Source organism: Oryzias latipes, chromosome 4, assembly GCF_002234675.1.
Source record: "Oryzias latipes chromosome 4, ASM223467v1".
NCBI classification, from domain to species: domain Eukaryota; kingdom Metazoa; phylum Chordata; class Actinopteri; order Beloniformes; family Adrianichthyidae; genus Oryzias; species Oryzias latipes.
This window is the reverse complement of record NC_019862.2, coordinates 30,491,220-30,504,533: the sequence shown is the minus strand read 5'-3', so window position 1 is coordinate 30,504,533 and position 13,314 is coordinate 30,491,220. Positions and strand designations below refer to the sequence as shown.

The window sequence follows — 13,314 nt, the reverse complement described above, 5'->3', positions numbered from 1 at the left end:
CCCGTCTGGCCTCAGCAGCTTCACCCGGCCGGTGCTCTCTAAACGGCACGGGACCCCGCTCACACGGTACCCGGGTGGACGAGAAGCGGCCCAGCGGGTCGGTCGGCCTCCCACTACACCTCTGCAGCACCTGGCCCCGCGGGACACACGTCCGAGTCCGTCATGGCTCTGAAGATTGTCAAAGGGAGCATCGATCGGATGTTCGATAAGAACCTCCAGGATTTAGTACGTGGCATTCGGAACCACAAGGATGACGAGGTATAAAGGAGCTCACGCTGTGGCGAAACGTCACCGTTTACGTCGTTTCGGAGCCGGTTCGGGCTGACATCACCGTTATGTTCGGACTAGCTAACAAACGGTAACGGCTGCGGCTGGAAGTTAGCTGGTTCGGTCCAGCCGCCAGCGGGCAGCTCTGCCGCCGGACTCGGTCACTGCTAGCGGTTCGTTACGGCGGTGAACCGAACTCCAGCCGGTTAAACTCACTGAAACAGTTCGGTGTCAGCGGATCAAGCTGGGTCGGAACCTAAGCTAGCCGATAGACAGAGGAAGGACATCGTGTCGAATCACAGAGTTAAGCAGGAAGCCGTAGATGTCAGGAAAAATATTTCCCTCCAAAATATTGTCAAATATGCTTTAAATAAAGTTTTTTTAACCTTTATTTTCTTTCTGCACGTACACAAACCAAACTAAAGTTACAAATCAAGAATGAAAAATTGCATTACGAAGAAAAACTGTCATATGTTTAACATTCGTATGATCTTTGAATGTAATATACATTATATATGACTTTAATAAATATTTGTATAAATATTTCAGGACCATAGAAAGGTGTTAAAAGTTTTTAAAAATCAAATTTCAAAGTAAAAGACGTTAAATTTATGATAATGAGGTCACCAAACAAAAACATTTTTTTAATTAAAACGACTGAAAAAATTACATCCATTTTTTAAAGATTGTAAATAAATCCAGCTAGTAAAAATTGTTTATTTGCATTAATTCTATGCCATATCTGCTCATAAGCGTGTATTCACACACAGTTCAGAGTTATGTACAAAAACGATTACAATTATTGATTAAAACTGTATGTTTAACGTGTGTCATACGTGTCCCATACCCTCCGGGTCGTTCATGTTCATGTTTACCGTGAGTCTGTGACACCTTTGATGTGAGCCGGGCCGTGTTTCGGTTCAGCCTCACAGCGGTTCCACTTTGGGAGAAAACCACTGATCCAGATGGAGAGCTGGCAGGGAGCTTTGGGATGAAAGCCCTGCTCTTCATACCTGCCGCAGGGAGTGAGCCAGGTGTGAAATGTTGAGGGAATGTGTGTAATGCTCAGGATAACGACGGGAGTGGAGTTTTCCAGCTCTTTTTGTGTTGTTGTTGAAAGATTAGTATTTTAGGAGGTATGTTTGGGACTGAAGAGCACTTTGCCGTTTAAAGCCATCTGTGCCTGAGTTCTTGATTGGGTGTATGGTTCTGCGCTGTGCGTCGGGGGTAACCTAAGCTGCTTAGATGAGCCGATGGTTGCCTGGTCAACAGTGGACAGTTTACTGAAATATTAATGCTGTTTTTGCCACATTTCCTCGAACTCTCTGTCTGTTTTTCACGTTTGGGTCTCATTTCTTGCGCCTCTGTTGGACCAGGAGGCGTGTTGAAGTGTTGGTACACGTGCAGCACAATCCAAAGGAAAGTTTTAGTCCAGCTGTTGAAGGATGCTAAGTCATTAAATTAGCTGTGTGCTGCACACGCTCCACCCTCCAGTGGAGGCTTGATTCACTTCTCCGCAGGTCTGGTGAATAAAACGTGAAGCCTCTCCTGCCTCCTTTAAGCCGGCCAGAAGGGTCCCGGCACCCCCACCCCACCCGTCCTGTCAATGAGATGTCTCATGACTCCACACACATGACCTGCTTGCTCTCCAGCTCTGCTTGGATAGATGCGACTGCGTTTTCTTGGCGAGGTTCTTGGCTATGGTGGACTGATCGTATCCCCAGCCGTTGATAAGTGTCTTGTGTTTGATAAACGCCGTGCTCATGAGGTCATGCGTTTATCGTGTACCTCTAGGCGTCCTGCACATGCTAACATGGTTTTTATGCACAGAAGCTTTCAGCTCACGCACCTATGTCCCTTTGTTTTCCTTGCCGCCTTTCAGATTGATTTGACAACAGTGGATCTGGATTTCTGCATGTTTGTGCAACCAATATTTGCCATTAGAACCGTGGGAGTGCTGGTTGATGGAAGGAAGGAAGGACTGAAAATGTTCGGCCTGTTTTCTCTGCTGCAGCAGCTCAGGATTGGACTCTGCCTTAATTTGATCTCGTCTGTGGTTTTGTCCTCTCCTCTTTCTGCCTGCAGGCCAAGTACATCTCTACGTGCATCGATGAGATCAAACAGGAGCTCAAGCAAGACAACATCGCCGTCAAAGCCAACGCTGTGTGCAAGCTCACCTATGTAAGGCCCCTCACAGTTTTTCTGTCAGACTTGATCAGTTTCTCACAATCTAGATATTTTTAGCCATTTGAAGAAGAAGCTTTATTACAGACTCAAGGTCGCTTTGCCACAATATACACAGAACATATAAAAGACTTAACGATAAAAATAAAACACTCAAACAAGTATAAGAACGATGACATGAAAAGTACAAGAACAGTAAGTATCATGAACTTAATAAAAAGACTAAAACTGCTGACTTAAAAAAAACATAACATTTTAATTTGGTGAAATGATACGCATTTATAAGCAAATATAAACATTTAAGGTTAATGTCAAATTTGATTAGGTGAAATTGATCAAACTAGTTCTTCTGTTTAGTGGAGCGTCTGTGGCTTTAAGGGCTGTAACTGAGTAATACCTGTATGTAACAAATACTTCATCTAACAGTTTGCATTCTGCACAAAGACTGTTTTAACTATAGCCTCAACGCAACAGGAGGTCCTCCCTGTTCTAGTGTTGCTCATAAATTTGAACTTTTTAGCTCATATTTACTCTATATTGGTTCTTGTTGACACAAGGTACATCCTAGATCCCCTTGTCTGCCATGACGGCGTATGAACTGCAGCTCATCGCTCTGCTGCGAGCCGCCGCCCTGACTCAACTCTGCTCAGTCATGATGGAAAAGCTCGATTCCCCGTGAAAGCCTGTGTCTGTGCCGACCCCTGTTCACCTCCGTCCAACCTGTGTTTGCTCAACAGCTTCAGATGCTGGGTTACGATGTCAGCTGGGCTGCTTTCAACATAGTGGAAGTGATGAGTTCTTCAAAATTCACATATAAGGTACACCTTTATGATATATAATGAATGGATGGATGTTATAGTTGGGGTTAGTTCCTCTGCAGGCTGTTGCAGAACCACTGCGATGGAAAATTGTGTTTTCAACATGTTTTTGTGGTATTTTCCTGCTGATGGATTGCAAATTTAAAGAAAATATAGCTTAAAATGGCATTTTTGGGTATTTTTTTATTCAAATCATTTTGAATTAGACGCAGATGACAAATGCCGTTTGAAAAAGATCATATTTGGGACATAAAAAATATGATGGGTGGGGCCACAAGCTCCCTGCTCCGCTCTATTCTGATGATCCGCCTGCAGACAAATAGATCCATGAACGTCTTAGTTTCACTCGTCAGATCTGGAATCTGGATCTAAACTGTACGGCTGGATGGCTCCGATATTGCTCGCCATTTTTCTGTAAGCTAGTGGGAGAGAATCAACAAAGAGCTGAATTTGGAATGAACTTCTGTCGCTCTGGAAAAACTATTATCTAGAAACGACACAGGTGTTTTGACTTCGGCTAAAAACGGCATCATCATTAAAAGACCACTGGGAACGCTTTGAAACCAGATCAAAAGATGACCGGAGGGGGTCTTTGAGGACTTTTTGGATCTTTTTTAATTCCTCTTGCATCTCTTTGACAGAGAATTGGGTATTTAGCCGCCTCGCAGTGTTTCCATGAAAGCACCGACGTCATCATGCTGACGACAAACCAGATCAGAAAGGTGAAGGACTCTCCGACTCCGTCCTTTTGTGTGTTTTTGTTGCTCTCGTTGAACCTTTTGTGGCTTTCCTTTCAGGATCTCAGCAGTCCCAACCAGTATGACACAGGTGTGGCCCTCACAGGCCTCTCTTGTTTTGTAACTCCTGACCTGGCTCGAGACCTGGCCAATGACATTATGACACTGGTGAGTCACGCAGAAAATGTCAAGAGGTTTCCTTGCAGGGGTCGTTGTTCTGATGCTTTGTTGCAACAGTTCTCCCTGCAGAGGGCTGCTTTTCTCCTGCAAAAATGCTGCTGTTGAATAGTCTGCTTTTGTTGAACCGTCTTTCCGATGTTTGCTTTTCTTCTTGGATCATAGATGTCCCACACTAAACCATATATCAGGAAGAAGGCCGTGCTGATCATGTATAAGGTCTTCTTGAAGTATCCAGAGTCTCTGCGTCCTGCTTTTCCCAGACTCAAGGAGAAGCTGGAGGATCCAGACCCAGGTAACAAACCAGCTTCTCTCTTTGCTTTAGATTCATTAAATGAAAAGGCTTTTCTTTTCTCATCGTACTTTAACGGCTGAACACTGCTGTCTGTTTGTTTGTTTTGTTTGTTTCTCCATATTTGAATTAACCAGCAAAGACAACATCAATTAAATATTATCTACAAAGATTCAATCGCTCAGGATTTTTTTCATAGTTTCATGCTATGAACCAAAACTGCTCCTAACTATTGATAGTAAAATATATGAATTTGGTAATCCAAATCAGGACGGGATTCCTTCAGATTTGTTCTGAGAGTAGATGTGAGGCAGATCTGATGGAGAAAAGGTGGCTGCCTGACACATCCACCTGTGCCTAAACGGCCCATATCATGAAAAATCAACCTTTTTGAGCTTTTAAGTGTATAAAACTGTTAATTCCTCACAATAAACAACCTCAAACCTCCCCAAAAACCTGCTGCCTGAGCACCAGCCCCTGCCAATCCACGGACACGAGTTGGTTCTCATGAACTGATGTAGACCAGTGAGGAACCACCCCTTCCAGAAAGAGTCTGCACGGCCAGCCACGCCCCCAGGCTAACAGACACGCCCACTTTCTCAGTGGCGCTAGCGGAGATCGACGAAACGCTTTGCTCAGACACGTTGCTGAGACTGACTCTAGGATGACATCATGAAATGGGCGGCACCCACAAGGAGAGCAAGGCGGAGCCTCAGAGATTGAGTCGTCTTACGTCCGTGTAGCAAAATGAGCTACAAAAATGACTCGTATTTAATAAAAAAGTTCTCAAGTGTGCCAAAGTAAATGATCATATATATGGATATGATTTACTCTGAAAGGCTTAAGAAAAGCAGGATAGGGGCTCACCAAACACATTTGAGGTTGGTTGAAAGGAAAGAAGAATCACTTTCTTTACCAAACGGCCCAAAAAAATGATTTTCTTCATCTTTTGCTTTTTGTTGAGCCTTTTTCCTGAAGGGATCAGCACCGCTGCCTCCATCTAATCCCCCCCAAACACATTAAAATTAGTGCAAGGCATAAAGATTTTCATTTTGGGTGGTAATAATTTATCTTCTAAATATAAACCTGAAACCTTTCCTTGAAATAAAAGTGCGATTGGTCTATTTCAAGGTGCTTGACATCGACTTGAAACTGAACTGTTCTCACTTCTGTAGTCGATGCTTTGCTGGGGGGGGGGGGGGGGTCATGAATTATTTAGTCTGTGAGAAGAGACTGTGCAGTATTAGTATGATTACAAACATTCATTTGCTCTGTTTTCTTGTCAATTTCCTATTATTTTCTATTAGGGGTCCAGTCAGCTGCTGTTAATGTCATCTGTGAGCTGGCCCGTAGAAATCCCAAGAACTACCTTTCACTGGCCCCTCTTTTCTTCAAACTCATGACGTCTTCTACTAATAACTGGGTTCTCATTAAGATCATCAAGCTGGTAAGTTTTCCTCATGGGGAAATCTGCCTTTATAAGCTGAAAACTGGTCAAAAGTTTTCTGTTAGCTGCCGTTAGCTTCACAAAGAACTCTGGGTTATCAGAAATTAAGCATTTAGACACACAGGCAGGGAAAGTCTGCAGGAATTTGCATCCTTTTTTAGTTCAACAGAACGTTTATGTTGTCCAAAGACTTAGAGATTTCAAGTAATATCAGCCTAAAGTTTTCTTTAAAGTCCCACTCTGATCATATGTTGATCTTCTGTGAAAGTGTTTCCTTTTAGGCAAAATAGAAAACTTGTGTCGTTTTCTAGGACATAGTGACATAGTTCCTGCAGAGCGGCTGAAGTTCTTTTAGAAAGTCACCCGACTTGTGGGTGGGAATGTTGGCGAGGAGCAATTTTCGTCTGATTCACAACAATTTGAATATAGAAATACTCTCTATGAATATATAAATGCAGTTTTAAGATTAATTTTCTTTATTCAGTGGGGCCAAAAGTATTTATTCAGCCACCAATTGTGCAAGTTCTCCCACTTAAAAAAGATGAGAGAGGCCTGTAAGTTTTATCATAGGTAGACCTCAACTATGAGAGACTAAATCAGGGGGAAAATCACATTGTCTGATTTTTATTTATTTTATTTTTTTTTAAAGAATTTGTTTGAATATTATCGTTGAAAAATTAATTTGGTCAATAAAAAAAGTTCAACTCACTACTTTGTTATAACCCTTTGTTGACAATAACAGCAGTCAAGCGATTTGGACGTCTTCACAAACGGTGGCTGGTATTTTGGTCCATTCCTCCATGCAGATCTCCTCTACAGCAGTGATGTTTTGCGGCTGTTGCTGGGCAACACGGACTTTTAACTCCAGTGGGGTTGAGATCTGGAGACTGGCTAGGCCACTCCAGGACCTTGAAATGCTTCTTATGAAGCCACTCCTTGGTTACCCGGGCAACGTGTGTTTGGGATTGTTGTCATGCTGAAAGACTTAGCCATGGTTCATCTTCAATACTGATGGAAGGAGGTTTTCACTCAAAATCTGACCATACATGGCTTCATTCATTCTTCCCTTTACACGGATCAGTCGTCCTTGTCTCTTTGCTGAAAAACAGCCCAAAGCATGATGTTTCCACCCCCATGCTTTATAGTAGGTATGGTGTTCTTTGGATGCAACTCAGCATTCTTTCTCCTCCAAACAGTAGAGTTCTTACCAATAAGTTCTATTGTGGTTTCATCTGACCATAGGACATTCTCCCAATCCTCTTCTGGATCATCCAAATGCTCTCTAGCAGACTGTAGACGGTTCTGCACATGTACCAGGGGTTGACATAGCCCAGAAATTTGCACTGGCCCACAGGGCCAGTAGTTTTTGAAAGTTACTGGCCCGACACCGCGCACAGCGAGACCCGCCGCTCCGCAGGTGCTTGCAACTTTAGGGGGGTCTGGGGGCATGCCCCCCCGGAAAATTTTAATATGGTGCAATTTGGTGCATTCTGGTGACATCTAGCACTTATTTATACACTTTTCAATGACTAAAAATAGAGCATATCAAACTTAAATCTGCTCTAGTCTGTTTCAGATGTTTTGAAGAGAGCACTGCAGTGTAGTAGTTAACACTAGTTAAGAAGTTTTCATGCTGCTTCTAATCACTGCTATTTCACATTTGTTCCTAATCAATAGTTAAGAAGTTTTATTGACTTTTTTGCCCTGACTGCCTTAAGGTTCTGCTTTTTGTTACTGTTGCAAAGTTACATTTACTTTTTAGTTACTTTAGTTACCTAATTAAATTAAATAATTGAAAAATTAAATACAATTAAATTACTGAGATCATTCAGCTAACTAGAAATACTTACAGTGTTGTAAAGAAAAACAAAATTAAGTAGTTTGACCTTATACTCCATTTGAGTCTGAGATTCAGGTATTTTTAGTTGCCTTTGATTCTTTGACATTCAGCTTCAAGCTTAGTGCATACAGTTTCATCTTCAATGCATTCATTAAATATCTTGCTGTCCATAGCACTAATTCCACCCGTCACTCCATCTAACATATTCCTATCTATTCCTGCCATGTCTTCCGTCTCTCTTCAGTGACGGTGTTGGATTTATGATCATTGCGGTGAAAAACCACCAGGGGGCGCGCTGATATGTGTGTCAGTTTAAATATATCTGCCTAAAATGTAATATAACCCACTGGCTTGTTCCTTCGTTGTTGCTGTTTAACATTGTTTAGTATTGAATTGTTACATTCAATAAAGTTTGAAAAAAAAATTGAGTGAGCGCGTGCCGCGTGGTGCTCAGCAGTGACAGCCGCGCGCCCAGGGGGAGAGGAGGAGAAGAGTGATAAAAGGTTTCCCATAGAAACCCTTGAAGTCTGAACACAGGACTAGCAGAAAAAGTGAATTATAAAGACGAGGTAAATCTACACGTTTTCGCAAAATATACTTTATTGTAAAAGGTGAAAAATGTATTAATTGTTAGATATTTTAGTGGCCCGAGCGGACAAGTAAAAAATAAAGTCTTGTGGTCCGTACTGCTCGAAAAACAGGACCGGGCCAGCGGACAAATGGCTATGTCGAGCCCTGTGTACTGGCTTTAGCAGGGAGACACGTCTGGCCCTGCAGGGTTTGAGTCCCTGGTGGTGTAGTGATGTTTGTTACGTTGGTCCCAGCTCTCTGCAGGTCATTCACTAGGTCCCCCGTGGGGTTCTGGGATCTTTGCTCACCGTTCTTGTGATCATTTTGACCCCACGGGGTGAGAACTTGCAGAGAGATGGAGGGAGATTCTCAGTGGTCTCGTATGTCTTCCATTTAATAAAAATTGCTCCCACAGGTGATTTCTTCACACCAAGCTGCTCACCTGTTGAAGATTCAGTTTTCCCAGCCTGGTGCAGGTCAACAATTTGGTTTCTGGTGTCCTTAGACAGCTCTTTGGTCTTGGTCATAGTGGAGTGTGACTGTGTGAGGATATGGACAGGTGTCTTTCTATAGATAACCAGCTCAAACAGGAGTCATTAATACAGGTAACCAGTGGAGGACAGAGGATCCTCTACAGAAGAAGTTACAGGTCTGTGAGAGACAGAAATCTTGCTTGTTTGATGGAAAAAATACTTATTTTCCACAATAATTTACAAATAAATTCTTTACAAATCAGACAATGTGATTTTCTGGATTTTCTTTTCTCGTTTTGTCTCCCAAAGTTGAGGGTTACCTATGATTAAAATGACAGGGCTCTGTCATCTTTTTAAATGGGAAACTTACACAATTGGTGGCTGACTGAATATTTTTCCCCATTGTATATGTCCTCGATCATCAGAAAAAGGCGACAAGAACATGTAAAAAAAACACAATTTATATGGGAGTGGGTCTTCAAAAATGTTCAAGTTGAACCTGTTTTTTTGTTACCTGCACTCAGCTTCTTGAAGAAAGTCAGGGTCATCAGAGTGGAGTGGGAAATCTGCATTAATTAGTATAATTTTTTAGCACAGCAGAACATTTCTGTTGCTTCAAAGCCTTAGAATGATAGCAGAATGAAGGTAATTGATCACTATAATCATTGCAGTTTGGCGCGCTCACTCCGCTGGAGCCTCGGCTGGGGAAGAAGCTCATCGAACCTCTGACCAACCTGATCCACAGGTGAGCTCAAAGCATCAAAGCAATCCAGCAAAATGTATAGAAAGAGGTGTAATAATTAACCCTCCTGTCCCTTTTGCCTCCTTCCAGTACCTCCGCCATGTCTTTGCTGTATGAATGTGTTAACACCGTTATTGCAGGTCAGTACTGAGAACCATTTAGTAAATCATCCAGTCAGATTTTTATGTTTTATTGTTAAAAATGTTATTTGTTTACTTGCTTTTTTAATCAAAGTTTTCATAAACATTTATTTAGTCAAAAATAGATATATTTTTTAGGCTATTTACGCTTGAAGCCTCTTTTTTTTTCTGTCCTAAAACATGATTTCTTGTTGAAACTGTGACGCTTTTTGTGTTGCAGTGTTGATTTCTTTGTCCTCCGGGATGCCCAACCACAGTGCTAGTATCCAGGTAGGTTCCCCACGTTCTCGGCCATCATCAGATCATAACCCTTCCACTCCAGTCACTTTCTGCCGATGACGCTCCTTTAAACATCTAAACACCACAGAGAACTTTTCACTATTTGGTTCAGCCGGTTTTGTCGAACAGAAGAGCCGCTGGTGTGGAAAGGTTGACGGGGATGTTAATGCCTCTGGTTTTGTCTTCTGCTCTGCTTTCCTCCCACAGCTCTGTGTGCAGAAGCTGCGAATCCTTATCGAAGACTCGGACCAGAACTGTGAGCCCTCTGTCAATGCCTGCAGTGTGTCATTTTCTCATTGTCTGCGTGTTTCTGTCTATGGAACAGTCCACCCCTTTAGACGACATGGAATTAGATCCCCTGACCCCGGATAACTCGAACATTACCTCTTTTCTTCACGTAATCAGGAGACCTGCTGGAAAGCCATCATACTTACAGAGCATCTGCAAACATCCCACAGCAGTATGCTGGAGAAAAGGAAGACCTTTCATTTTAATTTGACGTTTCAGCAGCTTCCCAAATGTCTTAATCCAATGTCAGGTCTGGCTCTAAAAGTCCCAAAGACTTTTCTGTTTTCAGTCATTCGAGTTATCTGGACCTCCATGGTAGATGTGTGTGGAGTAGACTGCAGACGTCTGGTGTTGGTAGAGCAGATTAGAGACTTGTAGTTTCAAGCTTAGTTTGACTTGTAATCCTGTTTTTTGAGCTTCTGTTAGACATTTTTCTGCCCGTTTAATGCAAACCCAGTTTTGTACGGGTCTCGATTTAGTAACTTCAACTGAAGCAGGAATCTCACTGAACCTGTGAACACTAGCCGACTGCCTGGTGAGCGTCTGGTCACTAATGGGCAGTTTATCCACGGGTTAGAGGGCGAGCAAGATCCAAACCAGTTTTCCGTCTTTTAGTAAATAGAAATGATCAGACTGTAACTGGAAAACATGCAAATTTCAGAAATCCTGAGCACAAATCGTTGACTTTGGAAAGAGATCCAGTTGATGTGAGGGCAGCATTCTGCTTTAGCTGCTAACAAAAAGAAGAAACGGACTCAACTTTCTAAGGGATCGACACCTGAAGTATACTACCTTACATTTCTCTAAAGAAGAAAAACAAATGGATGGAAGTGGGAAGAATATCTGTAAAATGCTTTTTGGTAAAGTCAGGAGTTTTCTTTCCAAATATCTTGCAGTAAACATCTTTGCTATTTTAAGCCTGAGAGATGGCGCCTCTTGGAGGTGATCATCAGCTGCTCCAGCAGACGACGGACAGAACTTTGTATTTTTAAGAATCCGTTTGAAAAGGGGATCCCCGGAAAAAACCCAAAGATCAGGAAAGATGAAACCCCCCTGTCCCGTGTGTGTTTGTGTGTGTTCACTCCTTTGTCTCGTGCGTTTTGTGTTTCTTCCTTTTTCCATTCCTCCTTTTTCACTTTTATGACTTTATTGTGAAAGTTTATTTGTATTACTTTGAAAACAAAGAACCAATGAGCTCTTTAGATGGAAAAAATATGCAGACATTTACAGCTGGAAGCGGTGAAAACGGATTTCTAACAGCAGATTCAAGTAACATCAGTCAGATTAGCGTTTATAGAAGTGGTTCAACTTTTAACAAAATACCGTGGGGAATAGTGATGAAGTTCAGACGACTACTCTTGTATTAAGTAGACTGAGGCCATATCTGTGTTGACCTTTGATGCAGTGAAGTATCTGGGTCTGCTGGCGATGTCAAAGATCCTGAAGACCCACCCCAAATCGGTCCAGTCCCATAAGGACCTCATCCTCCAGTGTCTGGATGACAAAGACGAGTCCATTCGCCTCAGAGCTCTGGACCTGCTTTACGGCATGGTAGGATCAGAAGATTCTTCTGCTGCAATTGTTTAAACAATCGTTTCTGGAAACCTGGTTGATCTTTTAGTTCTGAAGTTACACCAGAAAGGTTTTTTTCGTCTTAATAATTGCACCGTAAAGTTTTCACAAAGCAGCCTCTTTTGTTTTTGTCGCTCCGTCCAGGTGTCCAAGAAGAACCTGATGGAAATTGTAAAGAAGCTGATGCTGCATGTGGACAAAGCAGAGGGAACCACCTACAGAGACGAGCTTCTCACAAAGATCATCGACATCTGCAGCCAGAGCAACTATCAGTACATCACCAACTTTGAATGGTCCGCTGGATTCCTCCCCTTCCACCTCCTGCTCCGCCCCCTCTGAGTTCTGAACTGTGGCGTCTGCCTGACAGGTACATCAGCATCCTGGTGGAGCTGACCAGACTGGAGGGCACGCGCCACGGCCATCTCATCGCCTCTCAGATGCTGGACGTGGCCATTCGGGTCAAAGCCATCCGGGCCTTTGCTGTTGCCCAGATGGCGACTCTGCTGGACAACGCTCACCTGCTGACGGGAAACACGCAGCGAAACGGCATCTGTGAGGTTCTGTATGCGGCAGCCTGGATCTGTGGCGAGTTCTCTGAGTGAGTCCAATTCCAAAATGAAGATGCTCTGATCAGGAACTGATTCTGAAGCCATTGGGTTTTTGGTTTTGAGGTGAAAGGGAGGCAAAAGGTGAAGTTATTGTCACATTTCCAGTCTTGATCAGCTTTTGACGCTGGATGTAGACAGAACCGAGGAGGGTCAAAAGTTCTCAAAGGATTGTAAAGTAGAAAAACCTATCTTTGAAATTAAATTGATCTTTTTTTTTAAACTACAATATTGATTCATTTAATTTAATGAACCTTCAAATAAAAAACTAATGTAATTTTTAAGGGAATAAACACATTTGTTTGTTTTTAATGTAAGAATTCCTAATTTATTAATAAAAAAATCAATTTCTCAATCAATGATGCATAAAAACAAAAAACTGTCGATTTTTTGGTTTCTAAAATAAAAATTACAAGCACTCGGTAAATCATTTATCCATCAAACCAGAAATACAAATCTAGTTGCTTATGTTTACACTTTTTACTCACTTTAAACGTTCATTTAGTACAAGAGAATCAAGTGTAAACTGGGTCAATTACCGTAATTTCCGGACTATAAGCCGCTACTTTTTTCCTGCGCTTACAGCCTTGCGGCTTATTCAGTGACGCGGCTAATTTATGGATTTAATTAGCGGCCGCCATGTAACTCAGTGAATAGTTTGAATTCTCTATCTAACACCAAGCACGAGGCATTTTTATTCAACACACCTCTTAGCAGCCAAACAGCATGGACTTGACTTCAGGTCTTAGACACTTCAGTCATGGTTCAACAAAACGAAACACGCATGCCCGGCCGCATCCCAGAATCCTTTGGGGCCATTAGACCCAACGTGCACGTGATCGCCGCTACATTATGATGAAGCTTTCAAGTTAAAAGCAATCGT

The 13,314-nt window shown here is 42.4% G+C and overlaps 1 protein-coding gene across 2 annotated transcripts in view; it reads left to right on the top strand.

Moving 5' to 3' along the window:
* Positions 1-6: 6 nt before the first annotated feature.
* ap3d1 (adaptor related protein complex 3 delta 1 subunit) overlaps positions 7-13,314 on the top strand; it is a 32,592-nt gene continuing 19,284 nt past the window's right edge. For both annotated transcript variants that reach the window (XM_020702731.2, XM_011474527.3), the window contains exons 1-14: positions 7-258; positions 2,353-2,448; positions 3,189-3,269; positions 3,911-3,991; positions 4,067-4,174; positions 4,349-4,478; positions 5,783-5,922; positions 9,477-9,550; positions 9,638-9,687; positions 9,908-9,957; positions 10,174-10,222; positions 11,660-11,805; positions 11,971-12,119; positions 12,194-12,424. In XM_020702731.2, the coding sequence (XP_020558390.1) occupies positions 163-258; positions 2,353-2,448; positions 3,189-3,269; positions 3,911-3,991; positions 4,067-4,174; positions 4,349-4,478; positions 5,783-5,922; positions 9,477-9,550; positions 9,638-9,687; positions 9,908-9,957; positions 10,174-10,222; positions 11,660-11,805; positions 11,971-12,119; positions 12,194-12,424 (1,481 nt within the window). In that variant the 5' untranslated portion in view covers positions 7-162. The remainder of the gene's footprint in view (positions 259-2,352; positions 2,449-3,188; positions 3,270-3,910; positions 3,992-4,066; positions 4,175-4,348; positions 4,479-5,782; positions 5,923-9,476; positions 9,551-9,637; positions 9,688-9,907; positions 9,958-10,173; positions 10,223-11,659; positions 11,806-11,970; positions 12,120-12,193; positions 12,425-13,314) is intronic.